At 41.6% G+C, this 23,323-nt stretch overlaps 1 protein-coding gene across 4 annotated transcripts in view; it reads left to right on the top strand.

The window, feature by feature from the left end:
* The window catches only part of Trub1 (TruB pseudouridine synthase family member 1), a 159,137-nt gene that overhangs the window by 70,890 nt on the left and 64,924 nt on the right, over positions 1–23,323 (top strand). The window contains exons 8-9 of one of the 4 annotated variants that reach the window (XM_052714145.1): positions 632–645; positions 9,030–11,584. The exons of the other annotated variants lie outside the window; for them this stretch is intronic. Coding sequence (XP_052570105.1) covers positions 632–645; positions 9,030–9,039 — 24 coding nt within the window. The 3' untranslated portion in view covers positions 9,040–11,584. Of the gene's footprint in view, positions 1–631; positions 646–9,029; positions 11,585–23,323 lie in introns of those variants that run through there. 4 annotated transcript variants of the gene reach the window in all.

Below are 23,323 nucleotides of genomic sequence, written 5' to 3'. Positions count from 1 at the left end.
GTGCTTTATTTTATTTGACCTGCGGATTAACTCAGGAGTGGTGCATTGTTCTGATAGTAATGCCAACACTTAGTGAGGGCAAGTGGGAGTTACAGCAGGGATTCAGAAACACTAGAAAGTGACGTGACTTGAACCTGGAATGTCCCCCATAGGCTCCAGTTTTGAGTGCTTGGTCTCCTGCTTGTACTGATGTTTTGAAGGCTGTGGAGCCTTTGGGAGAGGAGGCCTGAGTGGTGGAAGCATGTTGCTATGGGGCCAGGCTTTGAAGGGTAGAGCCTGGCCTGTGTCCTGCCATGGTCCCTGCTTCCTGGTCTTCCACCTTGTGAAGCATGTCCATGACATGCTCCTACTACACAAACCCCAGCATGACACCCCCACTAAGATGGGCTAAGAACTTCTGAAACCAGGGACCAGACAAAATCCTTCCTTCCTTAGGCAGTGTCTGTGAGACAAGTTGGTCACTGTAATGAAGAAATAGCTAAAACAGATGATGATGTGCCCATGGCCACGTAGAGGGCAAGTTGCTCAGCATCCTCCGTGTGTCTGCGCCTCCAGCTGCTTCTGGCTCCCTCTCTTTTCTTGGTCTTTAATAATGTTGGCTCCAGCTCATCTGCCTCTCTCCCCTCTGCAGGGCATGGCCTTTGGGTTCATGTAGATGTATCCAACCTTCCCATCAAACAATAAACACAGAACCAATGCAAAGAAGAAAGCCAAGAGGTCAGAGCCAAGAGCCAAAACCTTACCCTTCCTCCTGCAGTGGTCCTACCTCTCCGAACCAGAGCTACCCCTGTGTTAAAGTCTTTATATAGAGTTCCTGTCCTGCCTTCTCATTGGTTGTAAACCCAACCACATGACCGCCTCCTCACAGCCTGTCTGTATAGGCCTCCAGGTTTTCCATGATTGGTATTAAGATTAAAGGCATGTGTATCCAATAATGGCTGTATCCCTGAACACACAGAGACTTACCCAGCTCTGCCTACTAAGTGCTGGAATTACAAGCGTACGCTACCACTGCCCTGCTTTCCTATGGCTTGCTAATAGCTCTGACCCCCGGGCAACTTTATTTATTAACATACAAATAACATTTTAATACAAATAAAATATCACCATATTTCCCCTTTTCTATTTTAATAAAAAGGAAAAAAAAGAAAAAGCTTATAACTAATATAAGAAAAACTATATACAAAAGGACAATAACTATATACAATATATACAAGTAATAAATACCTAAACAATGTCTAGTCCATTTGTATTTGACAAATTCAGAGAAAATAATTTCATTATCTATCCTATTTTGGTAAGTCCAAAATGTATCCTAATTAATCTTCAACTATAACTAACTAACCTTCAACTATAACTAACTAATCTTCAACTCCCTCAGAGACCCAAGAAGGAAATAATATTAGCTAACAAAAATAAAAACAGGAAGTGCACATAAGCAACCTCCAAAAAATTTGTGAGTTGACAGAAACAGACAGCTGTCTGGACAGTCACCTGAGGTTTCTCCGAAGTGCTGGGGCATCATCTTCAGCCTATAGGCCCAGCATATCCGACAGACTCATTTGTGAAGCAGGATGTACACAAGGTCAACAGTTCAACCTCACATTGAGTGAGAGTAGTCCATGTACCAGAAACACCTGAATTCCACCAGTGTCATGTCATGATTCAGGATTTCAAATTCTGGAAATTGCTGATGGTTTTCCAACTCAGCTGTCCATTCTTCCTGGCTGTGTATATATGGCTTCATCTCAGCATCCCATTCTTCTCCATATCCCTCCATCAAATGCCAGTCTACTATTGAGAGGCGTGAGCTTAGTTACTCTTCAAGAATAACTGTTTCAGCTGCTGTTCCATTGCACATCAGAGGCCATCGGCCCACTGCCTGTTCAGCTGCCTTCGAAGAAAAGGGCACTGTACCTTTTTCGAATTGCGAAGGCCACTTCAGGGATGGTGCCATATTGTCCTGGCCTCTGAAGATGCCTTTTGATAAAGCCATAACCACACTTGTTTTGGCAAGAATCAGTAATCCTTTGTTTTATGTCCTGTTTGTCCATTTTGTCCTGTTGATTCGAGGATACTTTGTTGTCCAGTAGCTAACTTTTGCCACAATGAAAGTTAACTCCATATGCAGTTTCTTCAATGCCCATATTTTCTCTGAAGTAGATTGGTACTGCCAGGAGCCGACATGTCTCATAGTCATAACAAAAAAGAAAAATTTTCTAAGTTATTAAAACATTTTAAATGCCATATTCTGTAGATCTCTGAAGGGTTTGAAGATAACCTGTCTATCTAAAATATATCTACTCAATCTTGAAAACATACCTAATATAACTACAAGTTCTATTATAATATCTAACTACTAACTTTCATTTCTTTATATCCTAATAGTTGGTAATAACATTCAAGGATCAGAAAATTGCATTACATTGTTAGATGAACGGTACAATTAGAAAAATATATATAACATTTTCTAACAATATCAATTTCAATATATATAATTTGTATACAATATAAAACAATCCAATCCAATGTAAAGTATTTACATTTTTCTTTTCTTTCTTTTTTTTTTTTAATAAGAACCTTAAATCTAATCTCCTTTGCTTAGCCTTTTTCCTAACCCTTGACAACAACTTGTAACCAACCCCCCTAATCAATGAAAATTATCCCAGACCCAAAACCCATTAAAAGACCAAAAAAACCAACCGCCCCACACCACCTCTTTGGGAATGTGGGCGTCGTATTCTTGAAATTGCTTCCTGCTGGGTATGGGCGAAGGTATCTTTATCCTGAAAGAAAAATTTTAGGTTAATTGTCAAATTCTAGGAAAGGTAAATATATCCTTCGTTATCCAGTCTGTGTATAATGCCAAAATTCAGGGTTTATCTCAAATCCTTATTCAAGTAGTCTTTGAGACTGGATCATCTCAGCTAGCTCTTCTCAAAATTGCTCTGAGCACTTTGTAGTTCAAAGCTGATCTGTAGATGATGTTTGTCAGCTTAGTGATGTTATTATTGTCCACGTGGAATTGTTGTTGTTGTGGGGCCCCATCTTCTTCCTGGAGACTTCAGTTGATGTTAGGCCTAACCGTGATTTCCTGCAAAAAACTGATAAGAGACTCGAACACAAAGACTATATATGCGACTTTTTAGAATTAGTTAGTACTCTATATGACCATTTATATCTTAACAAAGTTTAAAATGTATATATATCTATATATATTGATCTTGTAAATTTTGATATAAAATTCATACTTTAAGAAAAGTTTAAAGAATCAGAATAGAATCAAAGAGTTGAGATTCGTAATAGAATAGTCCCTTAATTAATTTGGCTTTTCTCCTGTCCCATAGCAGAAGATGGCTCTTTTCCTCTGGCATGATACAGGGAGTTTGCATTTTCCTTTTAACAACATGCTTGAGTTTAAAGAAGGAGAGAGCCATTCTCCAACTCCAAAGTCAGCTTTAAATTTTAATTGAACTGGGACTATTAGAAGTTAAATAGTGTTAAATCTTTAAAGAAAAGCAGAAACAAACATTTAGGAAGACATAAAATTTTTTTAGATAACATACCCATACACCATTTCACTCTGTTTCTTAGGATAGATGATTTGTTCCTTTTCTTCAGTTGTCTCATTTGTCCAGTGTTCTTCAAATTCCTTAACCTTCATTCTCCTAAAAGACAAAAACAAAAACCTTTCCCCAAGGTTTTTTGGGGATGTTCCTTTTTGACAAGTTATCTGATTAAATGAAAAGGCATGTGTTACTGGTGTAAGTTAGTTTAAATTGGATGTTTACGATAGTTGATGAACTATCACCTCCTCTAATTAAGAGGTCTCTCTTGTTCAAATCGAACCTTTATCAATTTTGATGGTACCCACAGCTTATCTTCTCCTGTAGAAATAAAAGCAAAACCTCGTCCCCAACGTAACACATACCCTGGTTTCCATTCTGAGGTCAGCACATCCTTAAAGTATATAGGTTGATTTAATTCTGTAGTTTTTTCTATTATCCAATGTCTCTCTGCAGCTGTTGTTCCTTTCTCATTGGCATTGAGAAAATTCAAAGTTAATAGAGCATTATGTAGTCTATTTCTGGGGGTTTTTGTTACTCCTTTTTGTTTATTTAGCATATCCTTTAGAGTTCTGTTTGATCTTTCTATAACTGCTTGACCTGTAGGATTATGTGGTATACCTGTAACATGGTTTATATTATAATAAGCAAAAAACTGTTTCATTTTAACAGAGACATATGATGGAGCATTATCAGTTTTGATTTGTGCAGGTATACCCATAATGGCCATAACTTCTAGCAAATGAGTGATTACAGAATCAGCTTTTTCAGAACTCAAAGCAGTTGCCCATTGAAATCCTGAATAAGTATCGATAGTGTGGTGTACATATTTCAGTTTTCCAAATTCTGCAAAGTGAAACACGTCCATCTGCCAGATTTCATTCCTCTGAATACCCTTTGGGTTACATCCTGCTGGTAATGGTGTTTGATTGTAGAAGGAACAAGTAGGACATTTCTTTACTATTTCTTTGGCTTGTTGCCAGGTTATGGAAAAATCCTTTTTTAAACCTTTACTATTTACATGATGTTTTTTATGAAATTCTGAGGCCTCCAGCACATTTCCTATCAATAATTTATCAATCTCATCATTGCCTTGTGCTAGAGGGCCTGGCAGACCAGTATGGGATCGGATGTGAGTTATATATAAAGGATGACTCCGTTTTCTGATTGTATCTTGTAATTGAATAAATAATGAAGTTAATTCTGAAGCATCGTGGATAAATTCTGCAGTCTCAATATGTAATACTACTCTTTCAGCATACTGAGAGTCAGTTACTATATTGAGAGGTTCTGAAAAATCCATTAATACCAACAGAATAGCATACAATTCTGATTTTTGAACTGAATTATAAGGACTTTGAACCACTTTACTTAAATTTTCTGATTTGTAACCTGCCTTTCCTTGTTTGTTGGCATCTGTATAAAATGTACGAACTCCAGATATGGGTTTTTTCCTCACAATTTGAGGCAAGATCCAATCAGCTCTCTTTATAAGATCAATTCTATTGCTTTTGGGATATTTGCTGTTAATTTCTCCCAAAAAATTACTACAAGCTTTTTGCCAAGCTTCATTTTCTATCCATAATTTTTCAATGTCCTCCTTAGTTAAAGGTACGACAATTTCTGCTGGGTCTATTCCTGCTAATTGACGAAGTCTCAATTTTCCTTTCCAAATCAAGTCAGAGATTTTTTCCACATAAGTTTTTAATTTTTTATTTGGTTTATTTGGTAAAAATATCCATTCCAATATAATATCTTCCCTTTGCATTAATATTCCTGTTGGGGAATGCCTAGAAGGTAAAATAACCAAAATGCAATCCAGCTTTGGATCAATACGATCTACGTGCCCTTCATGTACTTTCTTTTCTACCAAGGCCAATTCTTTCTCAGCTTCAGGTGATAATTCTCTTGGACTATTTAAGTCCTTATCACCTTCTAAGGTTTTAAACAAATTATTCAGTTCATCATTTTTTACCCCAACAATAGTTCTTAGATGAGAAATGTCTCCAAATAATCTTTGAAAGTCATTAAGAGTCTGTAGTCGATCTCTCCTAATTTGCACTTTTTGAGGTCTAATTTTTTGAAGTTCTATTTTATATCCTAAATAATTAATAGAATCTCCTCTTTGTACCTTTTCTAAAGCAATTTGTAATCCCCAGCAAGGCAAAATTTTCTTTACTTTTTCAAACATTCTTTCTAAAGTATCTGCATTTGAATCAGCTAATAAAATGTCATCCATATAATGATAAATTATAGATTTAGGAAATTTTTTACGTACCAGTTCTAATGGCTGTTTTACAAAATATTGGCACAAAGTTGGGCTATTCAACATTCCCTGTGGGAGAACCCTCCATTGAAATCTTTTAACCGGTTGAGAATTATTATAAGTAGGCACTGTGAAAGCAAATCTTTCTCTGTCTTTTTCTTGTAAGGGTATTGAAAAGAAACAGTCTTTTAAATCAATAACTATGAGAGGCCAGCCTTTTGGTAACAGAGTAGGTAAAGGAATTCCAGATTGTAAAGAGCCCATTGGCTGAATTACTTTGTTAATTGCTCTAAGGTCTGTTACCATTCTCCATTTACCAGATTTTTTTTTATAACAAATACAGGAGAATTCCAAGGGCTGGTTGATTCTTCAATATGATGAGCATTTAACTGTTCTTCCACCAGCTCTTGTAAAGCCTGGAGTTTCTCTGTTGTTAAAGGCCATTGCTGAACCCATACAGGCTTGTCTGTTGACCATTTTAAAGGTAGAGCTGTTAATGTTTTTGGAAGATTATCAGTTGTTGTGCCCTGTTCTTGTATGACATGGATGGCTGGTGAGCACTCATTAGAATAATATCTTTTAATATTTGTCTCAGAAACATGTACTAATTTATGATTTGTTTCTGAGATTGGAGGGATATTAATCTGAGTATTCCACTGTTGTAACAAGTCTCGACCCCACAGGTTCATAGCTATGTTAGCCATATATGGTTTTAATTTTCCTTTCTGTCCTTCTGGACCTATACATTCAAGCCATCTTACACTTTGTTTCACTCTAGATAATGTCCCAATTCCTAAGAGTTGAATGTTTACCTCCTGAAGAGGCCAAGTTGGATGCCAAAATTCTGGTGCAATTATGGTAATGTCAGCACCTGTGTCTACCAGACCAGACAACAAAACACCATTTATTTTTATTGTTAGTTTTGGTCTTTGTTCATTAATAGAAGTTTGCCAAAAAATTTTCTTTATGTTTTTTCCTGTATTTCTTATTTTCTCTGTTTCATCATCTCAACTAACATGATTTATTCCAATAGACATTTGGTTATTTAGTTGCTTTGAGTAGGGGTTTCCTCTACAACTGCAGGAAAGGTTTGAACTGGATTTACTGTGGGGGCCTGCCTGAGGCCCCTCTGGGAGTTTCCCGAAGCTCGAGGCAGAGGGTTACCCTGTCTGTCCCTTGTTGATCTACATTCGTTGGTCCAGTGTTTTCCCTTACCACACCTTCTGCATACTCCAGAAGGAAGGGGCATTCTGTTGCCAGTGTTCCTTGAATAAACATTATTTCTAGGAATGACCTGTTTACAATCCCTTTTCAAATGTCCTTGCTTTCCACATCCAAAACATCTAACATTGCTCAAACCTTTTGAAATTGCTTTTCCTACCCACATATCATCATGGTCATAAGCCTCTACATTAACTGTATCTCTAATCCAATCTTCCAAAGGTGCAGATCTTGCCTTTAACGGCCTAATTATTCTTTTGCACGCTGCATTTGCATTCTCAAAGGCTAAAGATTCAATTATTATCTGACTAGCCTCTGAATTCGGGACCATTTTTTGTACTGCTGAAGTCAATCTTTGTAAGAAGTCTGTGAAAGATTCTTTGGGGCCCTGTATAACCTTTGTAAATGACTCAGTTTTTTTTCCTGGTTCTTCAACTCTGTCCCATGCATTCAAAGCTGCCGTTTTACATAGAAGTAGGGTTTGGACATCATATGAACATTGTGTTTGTACTGAAGCATATTGGCCTTCGCCAATAAGCTGATCCTGGCAGACTTGTATTCCGCTATCCCTCCATTGTCTTTCTATATTTTTAGCCTCATTACTGAACCACATTTTCCACTGGAGATTTTGTCCGGGTTCAAGAACAGCCTGTGCCAATTCCCGCCAGTCCTTTGGTATAATTCTATTACAAGTTGACCAGGTGTTTAACATTTGCTTTACATATGGGGAGTGCATGCCATAAGATGCTATTGCCTCCTTAAATCTTCGTAAGTCTAACATTTCAACTGGAACCCAAGTATTTTGTTCATTCTCTTCATCAGGTAGCTGCTGTACGGCTACTGGATAAATTAAGGGTGATTGTGTGAAAGCTGGCTTTCTTTCTGTAACCTTACGATCCAATTTTGAAACAACTTCACTATTTATTTCTTCTGTCTGAATTTGAATTTCTCTATAATTCATTTTTACCGGTTTAACAAGTTTTTCTAAGACTGTTATCCTGGCACTTAAGTTGACGATCTTTTTAAATAGTAAAATGAGGATAAGAAAAGTAATAAACTGAATAATTCGATCAATATTAATCTTTTCATATAGTTGTTCCATTGTCAGAGTGCCTAAAATTTCAAACAAAGCCCAATTTTCTTCCAATGTACACATAAAGCCCATTTTTTTTTTAATGTAGAAAAAAATTCTCTTTTAAATAGATATGTTAATTGACTTACCAAGTCTGGGTAGAACAGTAGAATCCCAGGGAATTTCACAGCCACCTGGTGTTCGAGGTGTGAATCCAGCGAGAGAGAGAGAGAGAGAGAGAGAGAGAGAGAGAGAGAGAAAGTGTAGCCGCTTGAGCCGAGTCAAGCCTTGGCTTTACAGGCAGGGGCCCTGTTCAGCGGGGCAGGTCTGAGTCAGGCCTGGGCCCAAGCTAGGCAGCCGGGCCGCCCAGGCTGGAAACCGGACCTGCCGCCAAGCCAAGCCAATCGGTTTTTAATGAATTCTTGTCACGTTGGGCGCCAAATGTAGATGTATCCAACCTTCCCATCAAACAATAAACACAGAACCAATGCAAAGAAGAAAGCCAAGAGGTCAGAGCCAAGAGCCAAAACCTTACCCTTCCTCCTGCAGTGGTCCTACCTCTCCGAACCAGAGCTACCCCTGTGTTAAAGTCTTTATATAGAGTTCCTGTCCTGCCTTCTCATTGGTTGTAAACCCAACCACATGACCGCCTCCTCACAGCCTGTCTGTATAGGCCTCCAGGTTTTCCATGATTGGTATTAAGATTAAAGGCATGTGTATCCAATAATGGCTGTATCCCTGAACACACAGAGACTTACCCAGCTCTGCCTACTAAGTGCTGGAATTACAAGCGTACGCTACCACTGCCCTGCTTTCCTATGGCTTGCTAATAGCTCTGACCCCCGGGCAACTTTATTTATTAACATACAAATAACATTTTAATACAAATAAAATATCACCATAGGTTCAAGTAAAGAATAATTCTTTGGAATCATTTCGTGCCAAATACAAAGGAATACGACAAAGCGTTGACCCTCCATATCCATTCTCTCAGAAGACTAATGTTCTGGAAGCAAAGGGTGGCCTGAGTACCTCTCGAGATGTGTGCTCAGCTAAACCAAAATTTCATCCTTCAAACAGGAAATTGCAGCCCCAGAGCTTCAAAGCGAGATCTCGAATGGCTCCACCAGTTGGAAAGGGAGAATTGCTGGTGATTTCAGTTGCCCAGTAGGTGAGGGATCGATGTATCTGTGAGGATTGCTTAAGCAAACTTTGTACAGGAGTCTGGAAACTTTTGGTGTGCCTCTGAAGAATGTAACAGTTAATAGGTTGTGGAATATGAGCCCCGTGTGTGGATATGTTTCTATGCCCTTGTGAATCTGGTAAAATAAATCTGTTTTCTCTTTTTATTATAAGATGTTTGTCGCCAACTGAACTTGCATTACCATACAGAGTAACTCCCAAATCGCACTGCGTGAAATGTTTCAAACCTTAATACATAAGATCCCTAGCCATGTGTGACAGAAGGACTTCCGTTCAGTACTGAAACTGCAGAAAGGGGTTTCATCATATCTTCTCAGATCTTGTATTTTTTTCCTCAAGCCTTCATTTCTATTATATTCATTTTCAAAGTAGCACAGTTAAGTAATATTTTTCAATGATCAATTATCTTTGGACATTTCTCTGTCTTCTTCCTTACTCCTTCAAAAAATATGTCCGGTAGCTGATGTTATATTTCATTCAAATTATTGGATCCTCTAGTGCAGGATTTAAAGCATGTGCCTGATTTTTATTGACTAGTCTTATTTCTTATCATTAAACATCTGTTCCCTTATCACATTATAGGCCTGATTGACTCTTCTAATAAAGTTTCCAACATTCTTTTTTCAATATGTACTGGCAAACTATTAACTATTTTGAGTTTTAAATGTTTCACAAAGCACCAAAGCACAGAATAAGAAGATACTGTTTACCTAACATGAACAAGAGTACCTCATACAATGGGAACACTGGAATTGGGTTCCAAAGGGTCATAAGGTAAAATAGCCCATAGTCTATGTCTGAAAAGGAACTATGAGGAAAGCTAGTTCATCGTGGAGTGGAGGAGTCTCACTGTGGGAGCTCAGGAGCTCCACCTATACAGCTACTGGGAGGACTTCCTGAAGGCAGCTGGAAAGCTTTCGGCCAACCCTTCAAACTCCTCACATCTGTTTACTGGGACTGGAGTGTGGTCCTTTCCGGTCTGATAGATCCTCTCTGCAGAGCAGTCATGCTCAGTGGATCCCACAGGCTGCTCAGTCCATCCTGGCAAGGCAGGCATCGGACTCAAGCCTGTTTCCAGCTTTGCTGGGTTCACTTTCTCACTATTGTGTGAGATTTTGTTTGTGTTTTGACAAACAAAGCTTGCTTGGAGTCAGAGGTCAGACCAAGCCACCAGTTAACCATTGAGGTTTGGAGGACTGTAGAGAGAGGGACAGGAAGTGATAAGGTGAGACAGAATCTTAGCCCTTTAGGTTGGAGGAATGGAAGAGGTAGGAAGTCATCGGTGGCTGCTCCCCTGCTTCCCTGATCTTTAAAGTTTTTACCCCAATATCTGACTCCTGGTTTTTATTGATAAGATTAATTAGATTTATGCTTCATCTGGCTCTCAACGTGGGGTCCATATGTAGATGGATGTTTCCTGTCCCGATTGCCTGGTCCCAAATAAACACACAGAGGCTTATGTGAGTTATAAATGCTTGGCTGATAGCTCAGATTTATTACTAACTAGCTCTTACATTTTAAGTTAACCCATATTCCTTATTTACCCTCTGCCACATGGCAGTACCTTTATTAGCATGTCACGTTCATCTCCTGCTCCCTCTTCGTTTGACTGGTGATTCCTGACTCCTTTTTCTTTCCATCACCCTTAGTTTGGTGCCCCACCTATCCTTCCTGCCTGGCTACTGGCCAATCAGCATTTTACTAAACCAATTCAAGTGGCAAGTCTCTACAGTGTGCAAGAGCATTATCGCACAGCATCTCACTCTCTTAGAATCCAAGCTCAGAGTGCTCAGATGTGCTGTGAAGGGGTGATGGAGATTGCAGAAGACCCAGGAAGACAGTGAGAGAAAGGGCAGGCAGAGCACCGCCAGAACGCTGGGGTTCTTACTAGTCACTCTCCAAGTCACATTAAGAGGCGAGCTTGGTACTGTAGGAGATTCGAGATCAATTCTTAACCCATCCCCCTCAGTTTAAATCTCTCCTAGAATTGCAGGGCAAAACATTCTAATCACAGGAAATGCTATATCACATTTTTGTAGCTAAATACAAAATATTGAAATGTATTATGAAGCTAAAGTATCAAATCAGGACTAGACTAGTAGATAAATGAGACAGACACTATGTGCATTTGCAAATGCATAAAGTATTGTAAAATAAAGGGGTGAGCTAACTAGTGGGGGACTGATCAGGCAATAATTGATATAGATCATGCAATAATTGGCTAGTCCTCAGGGAAGAAAAAAGCTTATTCACTTATATTATTTCTTTTTTCCTTTTTCTTTTTTTTTTTTTTTGGTTTTTCGAGACAGGGTTTCTCTGTGTAGCTTTGCGCCTTTCCTGGAACTCACTTGGTAGCCCAGGCTGGCCTCGAACTCACAGAGATCCGCCTGGCTCTGCCTTCCGAGTGCTGGGATTAAAGGCGTGCACCACCACCGCCCAGCTCACTTATATTATTTCTTATACCAAATAAATTTGAGGTAGATAAAAGTTGTCTCTGTGATAATTGTACATTTTTTTTAATGTTTAAACTATATGCTGGAGGGCTGGACATGGTGGCACATGCTTTTAATCCCAACACTCAGGAGGCAGAGGCAGGCAGATCTCTGTGAGTTTGAGGCTAACCTGATCAGAGTATACATGCACGAACACCATTGTGATTAAACTTGCTTATTGAACCAACAGGCAGAGTACATATTGAGAATGTTTCCTTTTCATTTTATTATACATGCATGAGAGTTTGCCTGCATACATGTCTATGTATGTGTGTGCCCGGTGCCTAGAGAGACCAAAACGGGGTGTCAGGTCTCCTGGGGCTAGAGTTGCAAGAGGTTGTGAGTCATCATGTGCATGCTGGGAATCAAACTCAGGTGCATGCTGGGAATCAAACCCAGGTCCTCTGCAGGAAAAGCCAGTGCTCTTACCTGTTGATCCATCTCTCTTGCCACCATATTGGACAATTTTAATGTATCTTAAGGCCTGCAAGATGTCTCATCAGGTAAAGGTGCTTTCTGCTACAGCTGATAACCTGAGTTCAATCCCAAAACTCACATGGTAGAGGAGAGAACTTCCACAGTTGTCCTCTGACCTCTACAAGCACATCACAGCACACCAACACACACACACACACACACACACATTCTGGGTCATGAATCTAGAAAAATACACAAATTATGATTAAAGCTATGACTCTAGCTTAGTTTGCTTTTATTGCTATGATAAACACCATGACCAAAAGCAACTTAGATGGACAGGGTTTCATTTAGCTTATAGGTTATAGTCTGTCATGAAAGGAAGTCAGGGCAGGAACTTAAGGGATGAAACTGGAGACAGGAACTGAAGAAGAGGCCATAGAGGAACGCAGCTTACTCTCCAGGCTCATGTTGTGTTACCTTTTTTATACCTCCCACAACCTCTTGCCCAGGAGTGGCTCCACCCACAGAGTGGGATTGGCTGCCCCCCTATATCAATCATTAATCAAGAAAATACCATCAGATTGGCCTGTAGGCAAATCTGTGGGGCATTTTCTTCATTGAGGTTCCTTCTTCCCAGATAACCCATGTTTGTGTCAAGCTCACAAAAACTAACGAGTGCACTGCCCTACGTGAACAAGTGCACTACCTACACCGCCAGAGGCGGGCCAAGAATCCAATCCTGTGTTTTTCAATAGCAAAACAGAGAGTGTGAACAGATTACTTCAGTAGGCAAATCTTAAGGTAGAGACTGTCTCAGTGAACACAGCCCACATGAGAGTATCTGAGTTCACTCTGAATAAGTCTGCTTTTCATTACTGAAGTAAAACAGGGACTTTATCTAGTGATCATTAGAATGATCAGAAGCCCAGGATCAGCTCCGCCCATGTTATACTTTGAGGGTAAAATGATTACCATAAGTTCACGTGTTTGATCACTGGTCTCCAGTTGGTGGAGGTATCTGGAAAAGTTGTGGAATGTTCAGAAGGTGGAGCCCAGCTAAAGGAACCGGGTCACTAAGGGAGTGGACCTTGATGTGTTACAGCCCAACCCTACTCCCTCGCTTCTCTCTGCTGCCTGACTACAGATGCAATGTAACTATCTGCTCCTCAATCCTGCTGCCATGTCTACCCTGCCTGTTACCATGTCTCCCCTGCCTGTTGCCATGTCTACCTTGCCAATTGCCATGTTTACCTTGCCAGTTGCCATGTCTACTCCACCTGTTGCCATGTCTCCCCCGCATGCTGCCATGTCTCCCTGCCATGATAGACTGTTTTACTTCATAGTGTGAACCACAATAAGCCCTTCTTCCCTTAAGGTGCTTCTCTCAAATACTTTGTCATAGCAACAAGAAAAGTAACGCAGCTCAAAAGGACATCAAGAATGAATGATGTCCCAGTGCCAGGAGTCCTTGTGGGGAAAAGAGATCATGTCTTCAAACAGCAACTTGGAGAGCCTGGATGGGGGCAGGCACAGGTTTAATAAAAATCCTCACAGGAGAACTAGAGTCCCAGAAGCACTGACTGGTGTCTCCTTTTTATTGTTGTGGGTTTTGTTATTGTTAGTGTTTTGTTTGCTTGTGTGTTGAGGCAGGGTCTTACTCGATAGTTCTGGCTGGTCTAGAACTATGATGCAGACCAGGCCAGCCTCACACTTATGTGAACCTCCTTTCTCTGCCTCTAGAGTTTGAGGATTACAGGCACGGGGCAGCACCACTCCCAGGTAATGCAATACTCTGAGTGAGATCCAAACGGAACTAAGGACCTTCCAGTACATTCCATCTCTGAAGGTTCACAGTCTTCCACCCCCACAATGGGACTAATTTTCTGATATGTCCACCATGTTAGCATGGGGGTGTAGTGGGGCTCAAAAGTCTGAGGCATAGCTGGGTCCACAGAGTTATATAGTGAGTGTTGATGAAAGTGCTCCATGTCCTGGTGAGGTTTCATATACTCGGAATTTCTTTGGACCCACCAGCTCCTGAAAAATGATGTGGAGAATTTTTGTTAATTGTGAAAGCTTGGCTTTAGCTTAAGCTTGTTCCCAACCAGCTCTTATAACTTAAATTAACCCATTTATATCAATCTACATTCATTCTGCCACGTGGCTCCTTACCTCTCTTCCAAATTGTACATCCTTTCTCCTCTGCATCTCGCTGGTGTATTTCCAGCTCTCTGATTCTTCCCAGAGTTCCCATCTCTGCCTGGAAGTCCCACCTATCATCTCCTGCTTAGCTATTGGCCATTCAGCTCTTTATTAAATCAACCACAAGGTGCCTTGGCAGAGACACATCTTCACAGTGTACAACAAGATTATCCCACAACAGTTTCAGGACTGGACTGTTTTTTGAGTTTTTTTTAAATAGATTTTATATTTTAACATTTTGGTTGTGTGCCCAGCCTTTAACAGCTGAAACATCTCTTCAGCCCAAGATTTATTTATTTATTTATTTAGTTAGTTAGTTAGTTAGTTATTTAGTTAGTTAGTTAGTTAGTTATTTTATTAAGACAGGGTCTCTCTATGTAGCTCTGGCTGTTCTGGAACTCACTGTGTAGACTAGGCTGACCTCAGAGATCTGCCTTCCTGTCTCCCAAGTGCTGGGATTAAAGGTGTGTGCCACAATGCACAAAGCCACTTTTAGACTTGCAGAAAAATTAAGAAGAGTATGGTTTCCTCCACTGTCTCTGGTTATTACAATTATTAGCATCTTGTATAGCTATTGTTCATTTATTACAATTAACCAATATTGATACTAATATCCATCCTTGATTGAGAATCCCTTACTTACCCCCATCCCAAGACACCACTTAGGTTTAGTTTTAATGTCTCCTCTGGCTCTTCTTGACTTGGATCAAGTTTCAGTCCACTTTGTGCAGAAAGGCCCAAGGACAAAAGCATGGATTCTTAGAAACCACAGCTCCATGTATTCTTGGTCTCATACACACGACCTGATGTTCCGATGGCTCACAACAGTGTTTCGAGGTTGGTGAGCGTCTCTCAGGCACGTGACTGGAAGAACCGCTCTTCTCCTGCCAGATGACTAATTGAGCACACATGAGCATTTTTCCAGGTGGAGCATATTTCATGGGATTGCTTAAATTACAGCAGTACACGCAATAATCGTCCAATTACCAGACTTATGTTCACATTCCAGGCACTCTGTTTTCCCAACTATGTCTCCAGCTTTGAAAAATGTGGCTTTAATCACTCTGAAAATTTAACTTGACTGATCTCTTTCCTCCATCCGTTCCCCTTCTGTTGACTGACTGTTTCCTAGGTGCTCACAGACCTGCTGGCAATCTCCCACTTTAAGAAATGAAAGACAAGGTTCCTGTTGCACTGTGATTACTGTTCCTAGTCTCTATTGGCTACTTTTCCTGTCTCTGTGATGAAATCCCTGACGAATTGGTTTTGGCTCTCAGTGTCAGAGGGTCTCAGTTGATTAGGTGGAGAAGGTGTGGGGCTCTAGGAAAGGGCCATTCCGTGTCGATCAACACTTACTCAAATGGGACAGACCAGGAAGCAGGCAAAGCCAGCTCAGAGCTCTCAAATGCCTAGTGGACCCTTCTGCTAGCCAGGCCCACCTCCTAAAGGCTCCACCGCCTGCTCACAAGCCGGGAACGGCGCAGTCAAAATACGTCCTGTGAAGGACACTTTGGGTTCAAACTGTAACACCGTCAACTTCCTTGTTTCTTCTTTGTGGGCGTCTGGAAGCGTGATCTATTATTATTATTCCCTTTTCTTGTCCACCCTTTTATTCCTTTATCTAGTAGACTCAGACCCCTTCCTCAGTACGTGAAATCGATCAGGGAAACAGTGAGTCCCGAATGTCATGATCTTCTCTGGTTCCTCCTCTGTGCCCTTGGAGGAACTGCCTGTGTGCATTGCTCTCCCCTTAAAAGGTCGCTTGGTTTTTATGTTTTAAAATGACTGTGGTTTTCATCTCCAAGCATCCCTTTATCTTTTCAGCATCCCTCCCCTCCCTTCCCATAAACGTCCTTGTTTCCCAGAATCCGCCTCACCTCCTCTGCTTCTCTGTGTCATCCTATCCACACATGAGTCCTTATTACATTATATCTTCGATATCAATAACTCTGGTCTTTCTCCTGTGTTCCAGACTGCAGCTTTCAAATGTCCCTGGACATTTATAATTGAATCTTTCTCCCCCACCCTTCAGTGCCCCTTGAGCAATACCTCCCTCTACCTTTCCCCCTGCTATTGCGTTCACTTATTCAGTGTTTACCAAACAATAGTCTTCTTCTTTCTTCTGATTCTTTCTTCTTTGTTTGGTTGTCTTATTTCAGCTGCCCCCTGCACATTAACTCAGTGGTGATACTCAAAGTGTTTCCTGAACAGTCTGTCTGAATTCTGCCTTCCATTTGCTTAGGAACATTTAATGACTGTGTGGCCTGTTGCAAGACACACGTCTCAGGAGGACTCCAGCATCCTGGAATGCTTTAAAAGCACAAAAGCACATGACTGAGATGGGAAGAAATGATTTATGTTAATTCAATGAGAGAGTACAGCTCTGCTTTCAATCCATGATTCTTTCTAAGATTTATTTATTTTATTTTGTGTGTATGATTATTTTGCCTGCATGTATGTCTGTGCATGCCTGGTGTCTGTGGGGATGAGAAGAGGTTGTTCAATCCCCTGGAACTGGAGTTATGGATGGTTGTGGGCCACTTGGTGGGTGCTGGGAATTGAAACCAGGTTATCTGCAAGAGCATTCCATGCCTTTGATACTGAATCATCACTCCAGGTCTCCAACTCACATATATATATTTAAAGTCAGGGTGTCATTGTGTATCTCTACATGGTCTCAAACTCACAGCCCAGCTCAAAATTCTTAAAAAAAAAAAAAAAAGCTAAACAGCAAACATTTTGGAGACCTACTATGTTAATCTTAGCCTGACATTTAATGTGCTCTTCAACTAAACCCTATCTGTATTTCCTAAATGAGAACTGATACGCTACAAGCTGACTGTGAACAACCTACTGTTTGGCCAAACTAGACTCGTTACCAGTAGAAATCCAGAATGCCACCCTGTTAGGGACTGGCTCACATCGCCTTTCCCTAAGGGATGCAACTAAACTTCCCACGTTGAGTTCACTTCTATCTCTAACTCTAGCGGCTTGTTCACATCTCACCACCTCCTTCAGGCTTCCAGGAATGCTCTCCTTCCGTGAAGTCCATTTCATGACGTCTTTGCACTTGTTGTAGACCCACTGGGTTTTATTATTGATATTCATGCCACTTGTATTTGTAGAATGCTTACAGCAGGTGTCCTAAACATCTTCCCATCATTCACAGCCACTAACACGGAGCTTTCTTTGGAGGAAGGAATGGTAGACATCTTCTACGTGAGTAACTATATCTTCTTTTCCATGCTCTTGTCCTGAAGGAGTCAGTATGAGAAAACACAAGGTGTATGTTTATGTAAAATAGATAAAAAGAATGAGAAGACTCAAAAAAGGAGAAAGTGGGTATGAGAAACAAAACAAAACAAAAAACAACTTGCCTTACTCAGCACTGTCCAAGAAGGAAGAGAAATGACCTCACTTGGTCTTCAGCCCTCTATACCTGCACCTTTATTTGCGTGAACCGACATAGAGGATGTCAACCCGTTAAGACTGCTGGTATCCTAGGAGATAAGGACTGCCATGCTGGGATAAGAGTCCTGAACAGCGAAGTCCTGAACAGCACAGTGTTGTGTGGGAGGACCGGGCATGAGAAATAAAGAAGACTAAAACAATAGCTGGGACCAGGAGGTCTAGCATAAGCTGATGGTCTACACCAAGCATGTTTGTTAAGAAGTACAACATCATGTATATTATTTACAGGGGAGAAATGGCGGAGGTCAGAACACAGGACACCTCAGGCATGGCTGCCTTAGGATGGATAACCACAGCCCAGGGAGAAGAGTCGGGTCCCTGGAGGCTGCAACCTTGACTCCTTGAAGACACCGGCTCCAGCCCTAAGTCCGGTTTTGCCAAGTCCACTCCTAGACAAGGACAAAGAACTGAAGTTTCCTTTTATCGATTCCTCTAAGAAAGCCTTGAGTTGGTCTGGCTCCCCACACATGCTCATCATGAAGATGGGGAAGACTGTAGCTGAAATGATGAGGACAAGGGCATGTGGCGAACAAGAGAGCACATGCCGCCAGGTGCTGGTGAGAGCTTTGATTCCAGGCTTGTGCCTTGTCTCTTCTTTTATGACTCTCTAGAGTTGAGATCTTCTCTTGTGAGCAGAGAAAACATCTTGACTTCTGTCTGTCATTAGGACTCTATGATCTCCCTTTATGTCTCCCCATCTATGCATAACAGACCCTGTAGGCATCCTTTGAGCCTACTTTGAGTACCTACTATGCAACATCCATTTTAACACAGAAAATCCACAGACTCCACCAAGAAGCCACTTGAAGCCCACTCAGTGTAACTAAACACGGCCAATCCAACCCATAGGACCCTGGCCAGGGCACACAAATGACTCCTTCACCAGACATTTTGCTGGCTTGTCTGTTTTGCTCATGAAAGAACACTGGTGCATCTGTGTTATAGCTGTGTAAGGTTGGGCCGTGACACATCCCTGGCTTTTTCTATGAAGAGTGTGTAACTGATGACAAACTATGGCTAAGAAAATGGATATTTTTCTGACTTCAGTTCTGCACTGAAGCAGCTGACAGGCTTCCATTTGCTTTTATGTGGCTCCTTTGCTCTTGGTTGATTTTGAGTAATAGCTTCACTCTGCAGAGAGATTTTATTTGAAGTCTATTCAGAGATTTGGTTCAACAAACTGGAGTATAGGTTTCAGAAAATCTCTTTTGAACCTTCCTATAATAGATTTTCTCATCGGTTATTCCTGGAACACTTCACCCTTCACAGCTATGCACTCAGCAGCATTACTGTTCACAGCCATGCACTCAGCAGCATTACTGTTCACAGCCATGCACTCACAGCCATGCATTCAGCAGCATTGCTGTTCACAGCCATGCACTCACAGCTATGCATTCAGCAGCATTGCTGTTCACAGCCATGCATTCACAGCCATGCACTCACAGCCATGCATTCAGTAGCATTGCTGTTCACAGCCATGCATTCACAGCCATGTACTCACAGCCATGCATTCAGCAGCATTGCTGTTCATAACCATGCACTCACAGCCATGCGTTCAGCAGCACTGCTGTTCACAGCCATGCACTCACAGCCATGCACTCAGCAGCATTACTGATCACAGCCCTGCAGTCACAGTCATGCATTCACAGCCATGCATCCACAGCCATGCATCCACAGCCATGCATTCACAGCCATGCACTCAGCAGCATTGCTGTTCACTGTGTCCCGTTTACCCATTTAACCTGCTTTTTCTACTTGGGACATAAACGGAGAAAAATTGTTTTAAATTTTTCTAATTAATTGTTTGAAGTCCCAATTCCCCTCATTATCTGGAAGTCCAATACCTTCTTGAGAGCTTCCTGTTCTTTATCCCATCTTGTTCTCCGAAGTATTGCTCTTATATCTAAAGAGCATGAAGAGAAAGGATGGGGGGTGTCATTGTCATCCACATCACATCCCTTTGGGGAACTGCACCTATGCATGTCTGTGACCCCTTTTGTTTCAGCCCATTCTGCTGCCGTAACAAATCACATAGACTGGCCAGCTCATAAAGTTCAGTTTCCACAGTTCTAGAAGCCAGGGACTTGGAGACAGAGGAGCTAGTAGACCCGCCACCTGGTAAGGGCAGAGTTCTCATAGACAGATGGTGATTATCATGTCCTCATAGAGCAATATGGAAGGGGCAAGAAATGTTCTCTAGATCTCTTTTATTTATCAGGCTAAAAATCCCATCCACAGGGTTCAGCTTCCACCACCTAAGTTACCTCTGAGAGGCACCGCCTCCTAGTAACCTCCCCTGGAGGTTAGAGTTTCGGTTTGTGATTTGTGCTCCTTTCTCATGCTGTACAGAGCGTAGAGAAGTTCCTGGCCTGGGCCACATGCTTTATGAAGACAGCACTTCTCCAAGGCCGTGGAAGAATTGGGACACTATTCTAGACACTGTGATGTTTTGTTTGTTTTAGGTATTTTATCTCAGGGATTGTATTAGTTACTTTTTGCTGCTGTGGTCAAAGATTATGACCAAAAGCAACTTACAGAAGGAAGAGTTCATTTTCACTTATGACTCCAGAGGGAGAATCCATAATGGTGAGTGAGGCATGGCGGCAGGTTGGAGCAGGAACCTAAGAGATCACATTTCCATCCAAATGCAGGGAGCAAAGAGAGCAAAGTAGAAGTGGGCCAGGCTATAAACCCTCAAAACCTGCCCCAAGTGATGAACTTCCAGCAAGGGTGCACCTTGTAAAGGTTCCACAACCTCTCAAAACAGCACCACCTATAGGAGACCAAGCGTTCGAACACCTGTGCCCATGAGGACATTGCTCACTAAAGCCACTGTAGAGATCTTTTCATTTTTAACCAACTACAGACTTATTTCAAATCTGAGGGTGTAGGGATGGATTTCCTTTACTTCTACAAGGTTCCTAGGCTGCTATAACACACCCCACAAACTCGGTAGCTTAAGACAGTGGATATCTGTCTACACTCTAGAGGTCTGTAATTCGAAATCTAAATGGTCTTTTAATAAAATCCCAGAGCCAGATATTGGCATAAATGCTGATAGATCAGAAAGACAAAGGTACAAACCACAGTTACATCTTACCTCTAGGACTCCTCAGCCTGAAAAGCCTTAGCTCCTGTCTCCTCATGCCTTATATACTTCTTTCTCTCCAGCCATATCACTTCCTTCTTAGTGCTGGGATTAAAGGCATGTGATTCCCAAATACTGGGATTAAAGGTGTGTGCCACCACTGCCTGGCTCTGTTTCTCTCCTAGACTGAGTCAATCTCATGTAGTCCAGGGTGGCTTTGAACTCACAGAGATCCAGACAGAGATCTCTGCCTCCTGAGTGCTAGGATTAACGAGGTGTGCCACCACTGCCTGGCCTCTATGTTTAATCTGGTAGCGTGTTCTGTTCTCTGATCTTCAGGCAAATTTTATTAGGGTACACAAAATATCACCACAGAGGTCAGAATTCCAAATGCATGGTGTTGCAGGGACATGCTCCATTAGATATCTGTAAGGAAAGTCCTCACTGCCTCTTGGTGATTCTCTGGAAAACATGATATTGCCCACCTTGTAGCACCTCCACCTTGGCCTCCACCATCTCATGATAGCCTACCACCTTTGTTGGTGTTTCCATATCTCTTCTTTCCTTTTATTTCTTACTTAGTTTTTATTCATAATCATCAATGGAACTCTACACTGTGGCTAGACTTGAAGGGCGGTGAGGAACATATGGAACTCAAAGAACTGCAGCAAGAGCATGAAGGAAGATCACAGGACACTGTGGACAGGTGAGAGGAGGGCGCTCTCCCAGGTTACAGAAGGAATGGCCGGCCTGACGGCTGAGACAGATGCACACAACTGTCCACAGTTGGCAACGGGAGTCTTCTTGCTAGTCTTGCTGTTCGTGGCCCCAGAGACCCCACAGCTTCTACCATCCTCATGCCTCTTTCACATTCTCAAGGACCATGCCAGTCTACCACTCACAGCCATTCGTGTTTGGTGCAGCATTTGGCAGGAGCAAGGTACCAGGATGGCATGTTTCAGGATGAAGTTCTCATTCTCACATTCCTCCACACAGATTGATTTTCTGTGAGTGTCATTATGGTATGGAATATCATTACCCTTGAACGTGAATTCTGGAATGATTCTGTAAAAAGAGGAACTCTTGTGACCAAATCCTTTCTCTCCAATGCTTAGAACATGAAAGTGTTCTGCTGTCTTTGAACTTTGTCTGCAAGCTGTGAGAGGACGCCTTAGCCCAGGGTCTCACCATCAACTATGATGTCAAGGAACACGGTGGAGCTGACCATAGCTGACGGCTAGTGGCTTCAGTTAACAGCAGCTGTAGAGCTTCTCACGGTGTCTTATGAGTAAGCCAACCAACATGGCTCAAAGGCCCACTCTACTTCAGTCTTGCCTCATCTTAACGAATTTATCTCCAATGGCTATATTTCCATAGAGGGTCACAATTTGAGGTACTGGGAGTTAGGACTTCAAGTTGTTTTTTGGGGGGAAGACAACTTGATACATAATGGCCCAGTACTCTTTCATTACTATCCAAAGTTCTTAAATGGAAATAACCTTTACACTCTAAAGGGAAAACACCTGGTCAGGATAATTAGGATAATAGGTTCTCTATTTGCCTGCAGTTTTATTATTCACAGAACCAATCAAAAAACTCATTATCAAGACAAAGATTTTCCCCATGGAGACCTGTTGTTACCAGTACGGATGTGGTGGTATTGTGTTCCCCAAAATATTGTGCACCCTAAAAAACTTATCTGGGGTCAGAGACAGAACAGCCACTAGATACAAAGGCTAGAAAATGGTGGAACTCACACCTTTAATCCTAGCACTCCAGAGGTAGAAATCCCTCTGGATCTCTGTGAGTTCAAGGCCACATTGGAAACAGCCAGGCATGGTGACACACGCCTTTAATCCCAGGAAGTGAGCCTTTAATCCCAGGGAGTGATGGCAGAAGCAGAAAAATATATAAGGCGTGAGGATCAGAAACTAGAAGCATTTGGCTGGTTAAGCTTTCAGGCTTTTGAGCAGCAGTTCAGCTGAGAGCCATTTGGATATGAGGACACAGAGGCTTCCAGTCTGAGGAAACAAGATCAGTTGAGAAGTTGGCCAGGTGAGGTTAGCTGTGGCTTGTTCTGTCTCTCTTCCAGCATTCACCCCAATAACTGGCCCCAGGTTTGTTTTTATTAATAAGACTCTTTAAGATTCGTGCTACATACGGACAACTTCTCCTGGGAGAAAACAAATAGGCAAACTGTAGCGCTTGTACACATCATACTTGGTTACACAAGGCAGGGACTCAGCTTTCCTTGTCAAATGCTCTGCTCTCCTGGCCCAACAGCACCTACGGGCATTGACAGATCTCTTATGTTTAATTAGA

Source organism: Peromyscus californicus, unplaced genomic scaffold (genome assembly GCF_007827085.1).
Source record: "Peromyscus californicus insignis strain IS unplaced genomic scaffold, ASM782708v3 Scaffold_4__1_contigs__length_199733344, whole genome shotgun sequence".
Classification (NCBI taxonomy): Eukaryota; Metazoa; Chordata; class Mammalia; order Rodentia; family Cricetidae; genus Peromyscus; species Peromyscus californicus.
Note: the sequence above shows the minus strand (reverse complement) of the source record. Positions and strands in the feature narration are given on the sequence as shown.